The following is a 19,820-nucleotide window of genomic DNA, read 5'->3' on the forward strand; positions in this document are numbered from 1 at the left end:
TTGAGAGAATGAGCTGATGACCCGCGCCAAAAAATAAAACGACTTACAATAATGTTTGGTTTCGTTTTATTTGCCACCTGTTCAAAGCGTTTCCCTAGTGCCGTAGTGTGTGTGTGTGTGTGTGTGTGTGTGTGTGTGTGTGTGTGTGTGTGTGTGTGTGTGTGTGTGTGTGTGTGTGTGTGTGTGTGTGTGTGTGTGTGTGTGTGTGTGTGTGTGTGTGTAGGGGCTGAACCGAGGAGTAGGCCAGCATGCGAGGAGTGGAAAAATAAATAGTGGCTCTTGGTCTGCGGAGCACAAAGGATCGACCCGCCCAGAGAATCAAAACGACGAGAGGAGGCCGCCTGTTTTTGAAGCAAACGCGCCCCGGATCTTTCATCAGCGGCCTTTCATCGTAAAACCCCCAGGCTGCCATTGTAGGGCAGATTAATGGCGGGACTGAATTAATGGAGGATTGTCTTGTCCCCGGAGTTAAATATCTGAATGTTAAGTATCCACTTGTGCTCCATCTGGCCGTAGAAAGCAGAAATTATACTAAAACAGAAACATGGGGGGAACATATAGACAAAAATGTATAGAATCTAGAAATCAAAGAGAGAGAACGCAAGAGAGAGGAAGATAGCGGAGAAAGACAACTAGAAAAAGAGAAGGCATCAGCAAAAGCAATAAATGTAAGGAATAGAAAAGAAGGAAGTAAGAGATTGAGAGAGAGTGAGAGAGGGACTGGGAGAGAGAGAGCGAGCGAGAGATAGCAGAGGACAACATAAGGTTTCAGAGAAAAGGTAGCTGGTTAGGGTTAGAAATTAATATACTAAATGTTTAGGAACCAGTAAAGTTAGAAAGAGAGTGAGAGAAAGAGTGAACGAGACAGATAGAGTGAGACTGAGAGAAGGAAGAGGTAGCGAGAGTGGCCGTATGTGGAGTAGGAGGAGAGTCAGAGCCAGGGGGAGGTGGAACAGGTGGGGGGGGGTATGATTCACATGCACCGTGTCCCTCTTGGTTGCGTGGCGAGAGAAAGATGAGTGAAACTAAAACAAGGAACGCTCCTCTAGATTCGCTGCGTACTCCCGGAGGAAAACAGGCAATCAGAGACGAGGAGAAAGAAGAAAGAAAAACTAAACAAAAAGCTATTTGAATCTAAGGAGCAGCCGGCTGTTGGTGGAAACAGATTAGGAACAAAACCAGCAGAAGACCTCCCCCCTGTGAACAGAGACCTGTGAAGAGGGATAATTGAAAGTGCACAAAAGGCTGACCGAAACAGAGTCTTAACCGGAGTTTAATGTCTCCAAACGCGCCTTGGCCTAGTGTTTAGGGCTGCTCGATTATGGAAAAAAAAAAAATCATAATCACGATTATTATTGTCAATATTGAAGTCACGATTATTCAAACGATTATTTTTGAGTTTGAAAGACGATGTATTTATTCAGCATGTCTCTACCAAGAAACACTTTGTTACTCAGAACTTTGGTCAAAAAGAAAATGTACAAATCTAAAATAATGAACAGATATGTATCCATCTGTTCTGCACTGTTCTGCACTAACCCTATAAAAAGGTAAAGAAAAAATAAAAATAAAGAAAGAAATCAAAAAAATCGATTACCGGTATATAAGTTTTGGGATCGTATGACGTTAAAATTTAAATCGTAATAAGATTTTGATTAATCGCCCAGCCCTTCTAGTGTGTTACCATCATGTATGTGTTTATGTATGTCAGCATCACTTGAGGCTGACACACGATGTGAGGTATCAGTTAGCGAACATTAAAACCTAGATCTGGATTAGGTTGTCATAGATCCTTTCGTTATTACAGATTTCAGTGAATCTGTTGATTTGATTAAAAAGGTGGATCATAAATTGCCCATTTTATAATCTGTCACAAAGCAGCAATGAACATATCTGGTTCAGCCCCACTCAAATGGGACAAAAAACACCAATAATAGTGCGCTATTTTTATTTGACAACCAAATTGGGTGACCCTCGGAGTATTTCAGTGTTAGTAGACCTTACCCGACAACAGCATGGGATCTTTTGTCTGTGTTTTCTTGACGTGATCCGACTCCCCTGTGAGGGAACTCTCATCAATCTTGAGGTCGTTCCCTTGGATGAGGACGCCGTCGGCAGGCAGCAGGTCTCCTGTGACACACAGCGGAGCACACGGCCTGGAGGTTACACTCCGGGGAACAGTCAAAGGCTTCTGCATCCTTTTAGCAAATTGTTTAGTTACTTCTCCAGCATTCCTTACATCGTCATCAAACGTTTGTGGTGCACTTCTGACTTCTTTATCGCACTTTACTGCCTTCCTCACTTTAGGCTGTATTTTAAACTTCTGCTAGGACGCCAATAAGGTTGCTAGTCATTTAACAAAAATGCCTACAAACAGGTCTGTCACATTTGCCAACAAGGCGTCCACATACCGTATTTGACCTGTGCGACGTCCCCGACCACGATCTCCGCCACGGGGATCTGGATGACCTGTCCTCCCCGGACCACGGTGAACTTCTGCTCCTGCTCGATGCGGCTCTGCAGCCCCCGGAACTGCTTCTCTTTGCTCCAGTCGTTGAAGGCCGTCACCAGCACCACGCACACGACCGACAGCAGGATGGCGGCGCCCTCGATCCAGCCCGCCTCCGCCTCGCCCTCCTCCTCCATGCCCCCGGCGGCCCGCCCACAATCTGTTAGCGCGGGGGGGGGGGGGGGGGGTTCAGAGGGTTCAGAAGGGAGCCTTCTGACCGCCGGCACGGAGCTCCACCTGACGCTCATCTGGGCCGTGGTGTCGCTTCATGTGTTCCTGCATTAATATTTCCTAACTCGCCCTAATTGAGGGCGATTTTGGACACTAATGATGTCATCTATTGGTGTGATGCGACATGTGACATCACCCCCTGACAGCTCATATGACATCACACTCTGACACGCCGGAACATTGTTAGTGGATGAATCTCACGACCATGAAAACTGCTATGCATCATGGGACACGGTGTGTAAATCAGTGTGCATCAGTTGTGCACTTTTACGGTGCATTGTGTACCCATCATGGTACATTTGCGTTTTGGGACAAAACAAAATCCAGTTCATCCAAAGTTAACTTATCAAGTGCTGCACTATATAGGGGACAAGATCTGTACACTCAAGATTTTGGACATTAAACTACAAAAACGCTGACGCCCGTGTTCTGTGGTGCACTATATTGGGCACAAGGGAGCCAAATCGAACACGGGTTATGTTTTATGATTCTTATAGCAGTTGACTGTGAGGCCCTTCCTCTTCCTCCTCTTCCTCATCCCCTGCTTAGTTCCATACAGAACCCCTGTTGGAACGGGACAGGTTTGATCATTAAAAAGCACGGGGCATCTCCACTATGCTGACAACGCCCCCCTGCTCCACCTGCCTCTAAACGTTAATAGAAATGGCTTCTAGCCCCCCCACGCTGAGAAGGTCTGACAGGGCCTCAACTGGAACCCATCCATTCTCATTAGCTCACTGGGAGAATGGCTCATTCAAAAACACAAGGGCTGCAGAGCTTACGGGATGACCTTAGTGTGTGAGGTGGAGCCCCCCATGACCTTAATGGATGACCTTAGTGTGTGAGGTGGAGCCCCCCATGACCTTACTGGATGACCTTAGTGTGTGAGGTGGAGCCCCCCATGACCTTACTGGATGACCTTAGTGTGTGAGGTGGAGCCCCCCATGACCTTACTGGATGACCTTAGTGTGTGAGGTGGAGCCCCCCATGACCTTACTGGATGACCTTAGTGTGTGAGGTGGAGCCCCCCCATGACCTTACTGGATGACCTTAGTGTGTGAGGTGGAGCCCCCCATGACCTTACTGGTTGACCTTAGTGTGTGAGGTGGAGCCCCCCATGACCTTACTGGATGACCTTAGTGTGTGAGGTGGAGCCCCCCATGACCTTACTGGATGACCTTAGTGTGTGAGGTGGAGCCCGCCCTGACCTTACTGGATGACCTTAGTGTGTGAGGTGGAGCCCCCCATGACCTTACTGGATGACCTTAGTGTGTGAGGTGGAGCCCCCCATGACCTTACTGGATGACCTTAGTGTGTGAGGTGGAGCCCCCCATGACCTTACTGGATGACCTTAGTGTGTGAGGTGGAGCCCCCCATGACCTTACTGGATGACCTTAGTGTGTGAGGTGGAGCCCGCCCTGACCTTACTGGATGACCTTAGTGTGTGAGGTGGAGCCCCCCCAGTGATGGGAGGGGTTTTGGAAGAGGCGACAGTACACCGGCTGGCCCGCCCTTTTAATTTGTAGAATATATCCGTTATTGGATGTGATTTCATTGGTTGAACATTATTGACATCGCTATCGATCAGCATTGACCACAGATATGTCCAGGTCGTTTCAAGCTGGGAGCTAGTTGAGATGTTAGGTAATGCAGGTCAACAGAAGCATCTCAGTAGTTAGAGGAAACCACGGGTTACTCACTAGTTGAGATGTTAGGTAATGCAGATCAACAGAAGCATCTCAGTAGTTAGAGGAGGAACCACGGGTTACTCACTAGTTGAGATGTTAGGTAATGCAGATCAACAGAAGCATCTCAGTAGTTAGAGGAGGAACCACGGGTTACTCACTAGTTGAGATGTTAGGTAATGCAGATCAACAGAAGCGTCTCAGTAGTTAGAGGAGGAACCACGGGTAACTCACTAGTTCTATCAGCGTCTTCGGGTTGGTAGAAAGAGAGGCCTAATGAAACTATGGCCGCCACCTCCAGAATGATGAGCGTCACGTCTTGTAATGCTTCCCATACTAACTGAAGGAAGGTTTTTGGCTTTTTAGGAGGTATTAGATTCTCCCCAAACGCAGTTTTCCGTTTCTCGATGTCTGCAGGTTGTCCGCTAAGACCTAGAAAGAGAGAGAGCAGGGAGAGAGAGAAAAATAAGGGGTGAGGGTGAGATGAACAATGAACTGGATCACCTCACACAAGTCAAATCCATTTCAGATACTCTCCTAACAAACAACTAGTCTCGAACGAAACTGAAAGTGGCCTTTGGAGAATCCCATTTTAATAAGCAAAAGGGTCTCTTGTTCCCTCAAGAAAACAATCTATCCAATTCAAAAGGTCAGCGAGCAGTTACATCAGTGTTGTGACCATGCCTTTTATCTGAAACCATGAACCCCGACCGTCATACACGTTCTGCAGGCCATGGACCAGCTGTAAACCCCCTTCCATTTAATAAACGGTAAAGGGTATTAAGTAATCAATTGGAGGAGCTGAAATCATCTCAGCATCATGCACACACACCTCCCTGCGTATTCATCCATTCATCCATGAGCACAGATAAGCATTCCGCAGCTGGCCGTTGAAGTACCGCTGCATTCAAGGCCGAGTCGAGTATCCTAAAGGACCTCCGCACATCTGATGATCCGCGACAGCTTTTCAGCTCTATTCATGACGATGGTGCGGGGGTGGCTCTGCAGACTGGACGGAACTGGACTTGGGCACGTGTGTGGCCGTGTGTGTGTGTGTGGCCGTGTGTGTGTGTGGCCGTGTGTGTGGCCGTGTGTGTGTGTGTGTGTGGCCGTGTGTGTGTGTGTGTGTGTGTGTGTGTGTGTGTGTGTGTGTGTGTGTGTGTGTGTGTGTGTGTGTTGCAGAGGCAGAAGGAGAGATGGAGCAGAGAGAGGGGAGAGTGACTGTGTGAAACTGCTGCTGACAGGCAGATGCGTCGAGAATGAGAGAGGGTGTGTGCATGCGTGTGCGTGTGCGTGTGTGTGCGGTGAGGACAAGACAGGCCCCCGGCGTGTTGCGGGGGACCCACTAATGACGAGAGGGAGCAACAGAGTGCTGGAGGGGGTCGGGGCTCGTCGTCTCAATAGGCAGAGGGGGAAAGGTGAGGGGAGCACAGGCACGCCCACACACACACACTGTTCATTCCTCTGGATGTGGGTAAAAAGTCTGCATTGCAGGGCTTTGAGGTGAGACGCACACACCAACATTCGCAGCCTCCCGTATTTGTCGAAGCATTTTCAGCTTCCTAAAAATAAACTTAAATCTTCAGCCGACGGTGGAGAGTGCCAAGAGAGAAGGAAAGGTTTGAGGAAGGTCTGTTTGGATGTTCAAGGTGAATGCGAGTCAAGATGACACAAGAGGAGCCTACCAACACACACAAATATATATGTGCACACACACACACACACACACACACACACACACACACACACACACACACACACACACACACACACACACACACACACACACACACACACACACACACACACACACACACACACACACACACACACACGAGACAGACAGCGAGACAGGGAATCCAAAGCGAGTGCCAGAGAATGAATGGGTTGTTCTTAATGAGCCATTTAAATCAGCAAACTGATGTGGTTTGTGATATTGTGAAGAGCCTTTCGTGTGGGGAATAATTGATTGTCCATATTTTTGGATGGATGTATTATTCCCGCGGTATTCTTTGCGTAAAACCCTCTTAGTGACTTCTTTTTACAGCATAATTGGTTGGTTTAATAATGTTTTCTGGCATGGAAAGATTAAGACTACAGATGTCTAATCTTTCATTTTAACAATCATTATGAAAACACATTTGAAAGTTTATTATAAACTTTCAGAATTAACCAGCATGGTTTGCCTTCTCCGTGTTGAGACAAACACCAAAATACATTTGCTGTTTGGGTATATTTCTTTGGTAGACTTGAAACAACTCAACGGCCTAGACTTCTAATGGCCTAACATTATTCTGTGTTGCGTGACATTACTCCACTTGAAGATGCGGCCTCAGCTATTTGAAGTTACACCCGAATACAAAGACAGAAAAACAACAATGATGGTACGGTGATTAGACATACTGAATCAAATCGCAATTCGGTAAGGAACAGCCTCAAAGGACCCCGATTCACTTCAACATGTATGGGCCTAGGCGCGTCTAGGCTGACACACTCTTAAAAGAGAGGGAAAGAAATCCAGGAAGAGAGACATTGTGGTCATGTCAATCCTAGCACACGCCAACTCCTTCATCACAATGTAATAACGCGCCAGCCGGTAACAAAAAGACCTCACCGTCGACGCTACGAGCTCTAGGAGCCATCGATGACTCACTGGCTCCAACATGGCGGCCTGCTGTGTGGCCATCTCTCAGCGCCGGCTTTGATTCTCTAGGCCTCTAATGAGAACACGCTGACAGCTAATAACCCATTACATTTTCCACTGCATTGTCCCCCCCCCTCCCCGTCTGCCTTCATGCTCGGGACATAAGTGCATGGACGATCATAATGTAAAAAGGACGTTAAAGGTTAACACCCGGCCTCCCACCCCCTCCCTCCACAGCGACCGAAAACAGACGGCCGAGCACATCATCTCAGCACAGGGAGTCCGTCTCCAGTTAAGTGGCTAATCATTAACGCTTTAAAACGGACCTAGTTGTCCCTACACGGCCCCTCAGAACGCTGTCAGTTCAGCCCCCGCTGGCGGGAGGAGGGGGGGGGGGGGGGGGGCTGCCGAGATCCTATCCCCAATCCTTTCCTTCCCAACATGGGCCAAAGCGGCAGCGTAGACATCCGCTGGTCCAACCACAGGTTGGTTTGTTCCTCTCCATCCGCGCGAGCCCATGGGCTTTATCCGCGGCCATCTTGGCTCTAGCAGCCAGCTGGACGGGGGGAAGTGAATGCAGAGTTCTGCGGTGTCCTGATGGTTGAGTCTCCCGGTGAAGATAGCGTTGGCCTCCGACCTAGCGCCGCCTCTACCCTCGAACCCGGCAGGTGAGGAGATGTTCCACCATGTCGCTGCGCTCAAAGGTCAAACTTTGCACTTTACCCGTACTGGCCGCTGACCTTTCCGTGCGCTCCCAATGAGATTGCGGGCTTGCAGACAAATAAAGAGGCTCTGCCCCGACGACAGCGCTGATCTACGTCGCTCGTGGCCCTTCTTTCCATTTTGGAAAGAGATAAGCGGTACGTCAATACCCGTTATGTCATGTGTTGAAATAGGATATTAACTAAAAGTGCCTCTCACACGTAACAGAGCTCTGTGTTGCAGGCCGACCTAGCAACAGGCAGGTTGCACCGCAAGCATCCCAGACCGTTTCTGAAGTGTTAGGCCATCAATCTTCTGATAAGGCTCCACAAAATGAGGGTAAATTATTATTAACCAAGTGAGGATATGCGGTTGTGCAATGACGGAAGTCAGTGAACGCCTCTCGCACTCGAATCACGGTATGGCATCTCGAGATTACAACAGGTATTAACAACAACAAGTGACGGTGCTGACTCAACAGGCAAGGCCATCTGCCGCCTCCGCTCACAGGCCAAACAAACCTCCTCACCTCGTCCTTCATAGACACCGAGCCAACGCCGGCACTCGGCTTGTGAGTTACCAGCAGAAAATGATCATTTAACGTTCTGCGCCTTCCTGTTGAACGCGGCCGGGCTGATCGCCGTGGTGACGGATGCTAAGGGCCTGACGACGTTGTGAATGCAGGCAAACAGCAGAATCGTCTCTGCCCACAATCGATTGGATCAATAAGACGGGACCCAAATATTTGACTCCACCGAAATAGCCATCAACAGACAATAAGTGTCAGAGTGGAGAAAACGGGGCGAGATGGTCGATACCATCGACACGGAGGGGCCCTTTCTTCATTTACACGCCGATACAAAGTGTGGGGAATGCGCGCGGCGAGCTGTGTGCCCGCTGCAGAGAGGACATTGAGCCGCACTTCAGCGGGCCGTTATAGTCTGAGCCCTGGACTCTGCCGAGACGGATAAAAATAGAGTTGTGAAGCATAAAAGCACAGCTGCGCCAGTGAAGTTAAGTCAAACTTCGGGAGGGAGGAAGGAAGAACCCCCCCCCCCCCCCCCCCACACACACACACACACACACACACACACACACACACACACACACACACACACACACACACACACACACACACACACACACACACACACACACACACACACACACACACACACACTTGGAAAGGTTGAAGGATTAGCAACAGGATAGACTTAAGAGGTTAGAGAAATGCCCGGCCCACTAATTGGAAATCCCTTTTCAATTGTCAAGCTCCTGTAATCTTAAATGACGGCTTAATTTCTCAGTCCGATGGCCGACGGCCAGACTCAAAACCACGAGTGCCCGGAATAAACGGACCTCCCTGCAGATAATCTGTTAGCAGCGCTGGTTAGTACGCGTGTGGGTCAGTAGGCAGGCCTTCCAGAACCTCTGGAAACTCTCGAGTAGAAGAAAAAAGCATTTGCAAGACGCTGGCTCTGCAATCTCATTTGGAAAAATAAAAAAGGGAAGAAAGGGATGAAAAGCAATTTTACGAGATTGATTTGAAGATTGGCAACGGAAATATCCTGCCATTAATGCGCCAAAGTAGTCCCTTAAGTATCAATAGTAGAACATTTTAGACTGCAACAAGCTGCTGATTTCTAAAATGTACTTCCTGTAGTCTTAATTAGGACTTGAGACGCCATACAGACGGGGGACATTTATGCAAACAACCAGATTGTATGAACGTTACCAGATAGAAGACAAGATGGTCAACTTGGCCCAACCAGTCATTTGCAAATTACAACCAGGACAACCTGCATGGTGCCCTTCAGTAAACAATGCATGCTCAACAACACTGTGGTTACACCACCTCACACAATGGAACCATTGTGCTCATTACACCCAAGAACACCTTGCAAGAATACTGCAAGGCGCTCTTCCTGATCAGAACCTGGCGGTTTAGATCCAGTCTGACTTCTCTTTAGAAGGCGACGGCTCACTAAAGGCTAGGGGCAGCCGCTTGGCAGCGTTGTCCCTGCTGTGGCACAGTTGCCTCCACAGAAGATACGCAGTGTCGTTCTAAACCTGGATAAAACTGAAAATCCCCCCCCCAAAACAGGGTCCAATCAAGGTCCCATCCGTGATGAGGCAGGCCGGCAGTCTATAGAGACAGAATGTATGTGTGTGCTGTGAGTGATCGAGACGGAGAGAGAGAAAGAGTGAGCGAGAAGGTAAAAGAAAAAAGACAAATGGAGTTAGATGCGTTGGAATGTGGCGCAGCGTGGATGGGGCCCATAAGGTGACGGTGCAGTTCTTTTGCCCTCACCCCAGCAGACTTGGCCTGGTTACATCTGCTGAGTTGGGAAAGGTGCCTCCATATATGCACGGCTTAGGGTCACAGTGACGGACAGGAAGTCTATAATCCAGGCGGTTTTAAGGGTCGAAGGCCATCATTATGCCCCGCCTCTGTAATCAAACACCTGCCTCAGCAATTTGACCATTTACCTCCCTATATCTTTAAGTTCTGTTAAACAGAACTGATTAGCCTAATCCACTTGTGCAGGTGTGATATTTTGCACCGATTTCTGTGTAAGCCCAGCCGCCTGTGCCAGAGGCCGGTGGTGTTCATGTGTGTGACACGCACGTACTACGCCCCACGCATGGACGACAGCGACATGCCGCAACTGGTACTCTGCCCAGGGCAAGACAGCTGCTGGGAACACACACACACACACACACACACACACACACACACACACACACACACACACACACACACACACACACACACACACACACACACACACACACACACACACACACACACACACACACACACAGGTGACAGGAAGGGCAGAGGGAGAACAAGAGACCGAGGGCACGAGGCCTTTGGACAGGCTCCAGGGCAGTGCCGGCTGTCAGACCACCTGTCCGCCATTCGTGTTTTAAGGAAGTGATGTCAAGGTGACGTGGGTGACAGGGGGCCAACGTCTAACCCCCTCTCCTACACCGCGCGGACGTGACAGCTGCAGACACACAAACGTCTCCGTACAGGAAGTTAAACAACAAGATCAACGGGTGAAGATGGGGTGGGGCACCCGGCTACGGCATACCATCGACGGGCGACGTTTTCAAGCGGGCGCAGAGTCCGTGAACGTCCCCGTAGCTCTCCCCTATCTTGCCCAGCCCCTCTGCACCACGCAGTTCCATGAGCGAGCGCAGGTCTTTGAGCGAGCACCCGAAGTCCCCGCCATGGTTGTTCTCCACGACGGAGTTCTTGACGCCGCTGTACGAGTTGTTGGCCATCGTGTCCGCCGCACAGCACCCCGCCTCGCTGCTCAACAGTGCCGGAAGGGGGGGTCGTGTCCCGGGGAGGGGGGGGGGGGGGGGGGGGCAGGTGGCTCTCTGGTAGGGGGAGCGGCGATATATTAAAAAAGGGTTGCTTTAAATCCTGGAGCGAGCGAGTGCAGGCGTGGCTCCCATGGGCCGCGGAGCGGGGCTCCTCTCAGAGGCAGCTGGGGCAGCCGGCCAGGGCGCCAGACTGGGACGGAGTACAGAAAGCCATTTCCCCTCGGAGAGCTGAGCTCCTAGTCTTTCATGTTGACTGAGGATCATCCACAGAGCCAGAGAACCCCAGACACCCGGATCTGAAAGGGAAACTGGGGAGAGAGAAAGGTCAGCGTTAGTGATGAGGAAGGGTTGCCATTAAAAAAAACATACTTGGACATCAAGTACAACACTTGGGACATATTAAAAGAAAACAGTCAGTAAGACCTCAAGGTCACAAGGGAACGGCATACACACCGCTTTCTAACAGTCAGTGGGCGACGGCCAGGCCTTAAGATGCCATTTCAAAAGCAGAGTGCATCATATTGGCAGCTTTACACCCTTTTTTAACTTTCACAACAGTCTAGAGGACAGTAACTCGAAAAGTGAAAAGTGTGAAAAAAAAAAACTTTCCATTGAGCGGCTCAAATTGGAACCCTTGAGGACTGACGTTAAAGATTGACTTTCCTTGTCTCGCCTGGTAAGGGTTCCATTTATAAAGCTATGCATTGCGTCTGAGGCAGTGTTGGATGCCTGCAACTGATCACGTGCCTTTCATTATAGAAATCCAGGGAAGAATCTTACAATCATCTAAATATCAACCCTTCACAGAGCAGAAGATGGATAATGTCGCACAAATATAATAAATTGATAATTGTATGGCAGTTTGTCCTATTATGGAGTGATGTCTGCAAATATGAGCAATGTTATTGGAATTTAAGATGGGACCAACATGAAACACTCTGGGGTTGAAAAAGATGCAATAGTCACATTTGTACTGCCACCATCACTATTGCTCAAAATCTGAATATCTCTCCTATTTCCCCACTGGACCAAAGAGATTCAGAGAGAGAAAAAGTCCCCGGTTTGATTGAGCTCTGAGTGGATGTGTTTTTTATTCTTCGGGCAACCATCATTTGAAATAATTTGAACAAAAAGTGAAAGCCACAGAGAATACAATGCACAGCTTTAAGTGACTGTTCAAGATCTGTCCCAAACAACCCATATCACACCCAGGAGAAAAAACGCTGTAAATTTCCCAAGACCGGTTTGATTTGTCCTACAGAGGCAGCGAATGTCTCAACATGCTCACCTTACAACCAGACTCCATGCCCACTGTACTGCTCTGTGTTTATGGAATGGCCCTGCATGATTTCCTTTCAGCATCATAAGTGGAGCATTAGCAGCCCTGCCTTGGGCAGAATTAGATTTCCCTTTTTAGCACAGTAGTACTGGGCCCTTACGGAAACCGAAAGATATTACCACACAATATATGTGGATCTCAAAAAGTTCCTTATCGTATCATTTGCTATTCAAAACACATTTGAAACACAGCAACCACGGCTAATTGATTTGGGCTAGATGTTCTTTTAGGTTTGGAGTCAGATCAAGTAAGTGTGCCTTTTTGAAACATTTTTCTGTAAAATCCAAACCAAACTTATTTTGATCATTCAAAAAAAGTTCATCACATCCTAATTAATTTGAACTACAAAATGTGGTATCCCGGTATGATAATACTTACATACTACCCAAAACCAACCGAAGACGATGATAAATCATCTTTAAGTATCACAAAATTGGTCAAAGAAAGATGTACCCCAATAACCCAAAGTCAGAAAGGACTTGAGTAGGAAGAACCATCTTCTCTGCAGGTTGGCTGCCAGCGTTTTAAAGGTAAGCCGAGGCCGTCTGACTGATTAGCCTAGGAAAAGCCTCCTATTTAATCTAATTAGGACTATCTGTGGCATCAGGAAGCTCCCGGTGCTCCACGACAGAGTCCATTCAAACAAGACCCTGCTTACCAGTTCAGCTTTAATCAGCCTAACATAATCAGAATCATTCCTTCAAAAGCGCAGCAGTTGTCATGCAGTTTTAAAAGACGAAAAGAGGGAGGGGGGATTTTGTTTAATTAAATTCTGTCAAAGAGAAGAGGCTGAATAGGAGTGCTGGAAGGGGCCCTATCAAGTCAGGACTGATAGCGGTTACGTTTGACTCTGAGCCTCAAATCCTTTTGTGAAAAAGACAAAGCAAATACTGTAACTCTTATTTGAAAGCTTTGAACAATGCAACCGCATGAAGCATGTCATGGGAGGGGACGCACACTCACACATTTCCTAGGAAAAAGAAAATGCAGTGCTGCTGTTGTGATGGCCACCAGCTGGACGGTCTATTTTACTCACTACGTGCATTAGCGTCTGGCTAGAACACAATGAGCTAAACAAGCCTGCCAGGAACGCTATTCATTACCTGGTGAACGCCAGACACCCTGTCGCTCCAACAAAGAAACAAACACAAAAATTCCCAGAATATGGAGTTTTTAACTGGGACACACGCCACGGGAGATAAAGAAACAGCCTTTATTTATCAGCAGCCTCACAAGTGGATGCTTTTCCGTCTCTGCCGTGGAGCGACTTGGAAACTATGCCGTCACATGTTGAAATTCTATTTGGAGCCATCTGCCACGGAAAAGGGGGACAGAATTTATTATTCATTACTCTGCATAATTGCAGGGTAGCGTTGATTACTGGCGTGGCATCGGTTGCTGGTCCCAGTGCCCCCCCCACCACCACCACACCTACTCTGGAGGGGAAACACCGTGTACACTTCTGGGGGTTTTCAGTGCATGCTTCGCTATGCACACGTCATTTCGCATGGTGTTTTCCTATGGCCATCAGATATGTACGAAGCAGTGAAAACACAAGTGAAACTTTCACTGAAACGCTTCAATGGAACATATCACAGTTGTAGTGCCGAAGCTCCTCCACTGAAACAGAGTGGCCGGGTTCGTCTGACTTTCAGAGACTGGGCCTGACGGTAGAGTGATGTTACCATAGCGACTGAGTGTATTCCAAGACATTAAGTTCCACTACATCCAGATGACTTACGATGTCATCTTGCACACTGCGGCAGGACTTGTTTGAAATGGGGGGGGGTTTCCGCTGGAAATGGTGGACACATTTGCAAGTCCCCTGAGCACAGGTTCAACCTGAAGTATTGAAAGCAGTCGTCCCCCCCCCCCCCCCCCCCCATACCCCCCACGCCTCCCTCTCGCCCATGACACCACACAAGCGGCAACAAAGCCAAGATGAAGCCAGTGCCAACATTTGCGGCGCCGTGACAGTTTCGGGTTGCGGAACAGGTCACATGTCACAACAGTGGAAAATCATTGGTGATTGGATCTCCCTAGCCAACAGCTGGCACGGTGTGGTGGGCTGAACGGCGGCGGAGGCTGAGGCTAACCCCTTGTCACAGAGTGTCCCCTGCTCGGTGAGAACTCACACAACGTGATGGCCCCGACCTATGGCCGGAAGGCACTCGTGTCGTGATGACCAGGGGCCTGTTCTTTATTCAGGCTGTAAGGACGCAGTGCTCCGAAGTTTGACCAAACACATCCGCTGCTGATATTGGGAGGGGGGCAGATGGAACATGTGAGGGAACATCTACACGTTGGACGGAAGCGCAGCCCCGTTAAGCGTTTCGAGGTACGTACCAATCGAAGGAAACCCTCTGGCAGGTTGTGGGCCCCTGCGTGCCAACGACTCCGCAGAGGAGAAGGACACCAAATACAGGGATCCCTCAACACTGGAAGCTGCCGATTGGAAGGACGGTATTTTTAGCTTCCCCAGACTGCCCACCCCATCTCTCCAGCCCCGTCCCGACCCTCCACCCTCCCCCCCACCACGGCTGATCTGGGTCAGGCCCTGTAAATGCGGAGGAGCAGGGCCTTCTTGCGCCGTGTGGATTCACAGATCTGAGGGCTGTGCTTCACACCAGCACTGAGGAGCCTCTAAATAGCTCTCCAACGTTGTCACCAGGCCAGTTCATAAGGACACGGGCGGAGGTGTCAGGCTCAACACACTTCACTTTGCACGCTGAGCTCCACTTTGTTTTGTTGTTGGGTTTTTAGAGGTCTCTAAAAAACTTAGATAACCAGAAATGAATTGCATTTATAGATGAAATTCAAACATTGATGGTGGGTCATCAGTGAAAGGATATTTATCGCTGTTGGCAGTCGAGCGTTGCCGATACAGGATTCAGGAGATATAGCCCCCTGTGCGACGACATTCCGAGGAAAATCGTCCTCAGGGGGACCTCTTTAACGCCAAAGCTTTGAGGATGCCGATCACTCAGATCTTTGGTTACCAGGCTAGACAGAGAAGCTTCTCACTGAGGACCTGTCGCCCAGCTATTGGCTGCCACGGCGACCTCGCTATTCCTACTGAACTATGTTCATGGCATAAAATGTGTTCATTGTTAAAATTACATGACACACATGACTCTTACAATATTGCACCATACAAAATAGATATTAACAGCAATAAGGATCTTCTTTGCTCCTTTATCATTTTGAGTGGGGGTGAAGACAACACGTTTCCATGTTTGTCCTGTGTCTTGGTTGCCAATCTAAACCTTGACCTCATATGGCACTATTATCACTTGGCATTTCCTCTTTCGGGAACAAATTAAGTAGTTCTGAAAGGGTTCAAGACTCTTGGTTCTGGTGCGCAGCAGACCTTCAGTGATTCAACCAAGGAAAAAGATTACAAGCAAAAGGCCAACGTGAGTAAATATCATTGCAATGCACTGAACAGTACCGCAGCAGACTATGTTTAGCTTTCCATTCTAGTTTACATAGATTAAATGTCACCTTAGACGAATAACCCACAATGGCCAAATACTTTAAGCAAATAATACTTTTAAATAGGGGCTAGTCCAGTGCCATTCATTTCTTCCTCCAGTTGAGGCTACTGCGTGGACGGTTCTGCGATAGCACTGCAGCATAGTGCGACGACAGATTGGTTCCAGGACCACCCTTGCAAAATGTGTCAGAATGTATTGACAAGTTATCACGGTCACCTCTGAGTGGAAAAATTATTTGTCTAAAATCAACGCGAGAGCCAGAATGACTTGGCTCATAGTGACGACTTCAGCTCAGGCACTGCCATACAAAGACAGGCAAATCATCACGTGTTAGGCAAATACTGAGAGACGCTTTCCAAAACACTGTTTATCTGCAAATGAAGTAGCAGACAGAGTCAATCATTATTTAATTAATAAATACAGAATGATCAAGACCAAATAAGTATATTCTACTGTAAGGTACAAGACATTACTTGACCTCATAATTAGTCTTAAAAGAACTGATCAGGCATGATAGATAGGTAGCTGGAACTACTACTACTACTCCCGCCACCACCAATGCTCAAAGCCTAAATGAGTACCATTTATAGTCATAGTTATGTCATTGAACTTTGAAAACAGCCACTTTTGCAATACAAAATGCATAAATAGATGAATTCTGCAAAAAGCTTGTGTTTCATCATGAAATAAGTATAACAAAGGACACAATATAGTATCCCAGTATGGTAATAGATACACTACACTTTAAACAGAGCAACATCTCGATAGTACTGTTTGCCATCAACTCGTGTTTATCTATTTTCGAGTGACCGTGACAGTGAGGGGGCAAAGGCCTCAGACGGTACAGCAGATTGCATTACTAATGGGTTTGAGAGTGAATGATTAAACAAAGTCTAGATATCTGTCTGCATGTATACTTTTCAGACATAATACCCTGAATGAAATATACTCTAAATTAACCATGATTGCTATACCAGCAATGAGCATCAAGAAAGAAAATCATTCATCAAATATAGGCAAATTGTTAAATTGTGTTTACCGTTATAATGCATAAAGGACAAGCTCAAATAGCCACAGACTTTACAGAACACTATACCAGGAATGATATCAGTAGGCTACAGCAGTTGGTGTGTCATACAACACCAATACTATGCACTATCTACTTTGACAAGCTATGATTCATACTCCGCCATGCTATAGAGGTTGTCTTCTGCTGACAGCGTGTCTCAGTCCACGCTAGTGTCCCACACATTCTGATGCATTCATTTACCACACTCAATAACACAAGCAAGGGTCAAGCACGGCTCGCTGCTTGGGCAGCGTGGATCCTTTTAAAGCTGGAAAGTGGTGGTAAGAAGACGGAAGGAAGCGTGTCTCGCACTGTGTAACTCTGCTCATGCACAGGAGCAGTGAGTCTTTTAATTGGATGGGGGCTTTTTCTTTCTCCAAGACACCAGAAGGTATTCGGTGACAGTGCACTCTCCAGCATTCAGGCTCTCCATCTAATAGCATCAGGGTTGGGTTGGGCTCAAGAGCTGTAGTCTGTTACTTGTGAATTGAAGTTTATCTTTTCAGTCACGTTGCTCTAGCTGACGAACATGTCGCCTTCCTGGTTCAGTTAGGTTACAATTAGGGTAGGGTCGGCCTGCCTGGACTTTGTGAGCAACCCTAATGATCATATTGATGATTAAGTGCATGCCCTAACATAACTGTGTGCTAATGTTGCCTCCATGTAATAAGAACTTATTTTCTAGTGTAGCTTCTTCCTCTCTTCTACTAACTTCGTTTCTCACGGGCTTTAAAGGGTTGTCCTTCTACACCGTTTCATGAAAGTATGATTAAAAAAATGAATAAGACATAGACCGTTAAAGACAATAATGACATTCTTAAATCGAAATGCAATCATCAATTATGAATGCGTCTTATTTTGCAGGTGTTATGGATACATTCCTATATTCTAGGGCGCAACGCCCAACCACCTAACCAAGAACCGCACCAGCTAACGCCACGCTCAGCCCCGGCCGTATCCTCGCTCCCAGGCGTTCTCATCTCACGACGGAACGCCTATCCTGGACGCTCCAAATGAGCCTTATTGGCGAGAGAGGGCGGGACTTTCCGTTACATGATTTTAGCAACGATAGAGAGGGAGGGACTTTCGATCGAGGGATACCCGTTTCCCTTTGATGTCTTGTCAATGCTTTTCCTCATAACCTAATAGGTGTACTCATGGTCGATGTTGTTAATGTTATTCTTGTCATGCTCTCATTCTCCTCAACTGTTAGCTGACGAACACAGCTCATAGAAAGTAAGAGACAGGAAATTGTGTTGCCGCTGACCGGGATATCGCTACAATTTATGACCCTATCTCCGCCGACCCTGGCAGTGCACGGCTCTGCAGCACACAAGCCCACAAATTGTCTTCTTTGGGTGCTCTAACGGGGGGTTTTCCGACCGACTCCAGACCAGGAATACATTCAAATATTAAAAGTCCCTCGAAAATAAAAAGCACAGTCAAATTCGCCTGTTCGTAATGGAATGGTTATTTAACGTTAGAAAATATTCGGAAAATGGTCAATATAACTGACAAATGACTCGTAAACGCCAGCCTTGTATTTAACGGAATAGCCTTGTCAACGGTCTGAGCTAATTCCTCCTCCACACAAATGAGCTGCTGAACTTTGTCGCCAGGCGTCGTGCACTAGCAGCTGCACCATGTACAGAATAACACAAGAATAACACAATAATAAGGTTTCAGCCGCAAGAGGAAGAGGTTAGCTTACACGTTTAGCCGAGTAGCCGACTAGCCTCCACTCATTGCACACCAGGCATTTATCCCAAAAAACCCTTCTTGCACCACTGTGACATTTCCGATAGCATGTTCCAGCTCAGTATCGCAACGGACAAGGTGCTAGAGAATCCGACCCGGCCGACCAGGAGAGCGGCTGGAGTCCTAGAGGAGAAGCAGCCCGGTGCCAGCCAGTCCTGATGTACCGTTAGCATCGAGCTACTGCCCCGCTAGCGCACGGCGGTCTGCTCGGTGGGCACAATGTGCGGACCTTAGAGAACACCTCGCTGTTGGACCACACGGAGAGCGCCGCGTCAGAGACACGCCGAGCCCTTTATACGCAGGCTTGGCTGGAAATACGAAAAATGCAAAAAAGAATACTTACTCGGTTCCCTGAAAAACAGCCCAGGTCCCCTTCTCTCTTACGTTCCCCCTCAGTCTCAGCGAGGGACTGGACGCGCTCCCCCGACCAGAGGCAGAGTCCCGCCCACCGCACTGTCACAACACCGCCGGGGACATGTGATGCATGTCAGGAGGATGGCCATGGACCCTTGTGTACGTCCCCATTGGCTCAGCCGGCGGATCAGTCGCCTATGGAAACGGTTACGTCACGGATCCCACTGCCTGCTTTTCCCCGTCTCACGTTATAATAACGGGATAATACAAAGATAGATGGCCCAGGTCGAATCATATGACACAGCCGGCAATCAACGGCACCTTCTCGGCTCGGCGGCCGTCCACCACATTGAGCTGGTCTGTTGTCTGCACCGCCGTTGACTCTCCACCCACACCAGTCAAGACTTCCCTCGGCGCCTAATCAAACCTGACGTCATTATTTCCATGACGTAGTGCTTTTTTTTCTTCTTTCGCTGGATCTCAATGCCCGTATTCATTCCCCTAATCCCGTTGTAGAGACAGAATAACCAATTTTCAGACATTTTTCCACTGTCACTTAAACAGTGATGAATTGGGTTAAAAATTGTCTTGCCTGAATCGAATTTGTAACACGTTAAATGCTGTTCACACACAAACACACACACACACACACACACACACACACACTGTTGGTCTATACCACAAGAACATGTAGAT

General features: G+C 48.0%; 1 protein-coding gene across 4 annotated transcripts in view; it reads right to left on the reverse strand.

Annotated features, from left to right (window-relative positions):
* The window catches only part of atp2b1a (ATPase plasma membrane Ca2+ transporting 1a), a 45,892-nt gene extending 26,388 nt beyond the window's left edge, over positions 1-19,504 (reverse strand). The window contains exons 1-5 of one of the 4 annotated variants that reach the window (XM_030341245.1): positions 19,114-19,504; positions 10,870-11,415; positions 4,660-4,857; positions 2,412-2,669; positions 2,005-2,130 (exon numbers count right to left, since the gene is read on the reverse strand). In XM_030341245.1, the coding sequence (XP_030197105.1) occupies positions 2,005-2,130; positions 2,412-2,669; positions 4,660-4,857; positions 10,870-11,062 (775 nt within the window). In that variant the 5' untranslated portion in view covers positions 11,063-11,415; positions 19,114-19,504. Of the gene's footprint in view, positions 1-2,004; positions 2,131-2,411; positions 2,670-4,659; positions 4,858-10,869; positions 11,416-18,723; positions 18,957-19,113 lie in introns of those variants that run through there. The other 3 variants (XM_030341241.1, XM_030341242.1, XM_030341244.1) reach the window with 3 other exon arrangements.
* Positions 19,505-19,820: the final 316 nt, after the last annotated feature.

This window comes from Gadus morhua, chromosome 19, assembly GCF_902167405.1.
Source record: "Gadus morhua chromosome 19, gadMor3.0, whole genome shotgun sequence".
NCBI classification, from domain to species: Eukaryota; Metazoa; Chordata; class Actinopteri; order Gadiformes; family Gadidae; genus Gadus; species Gadus morhua.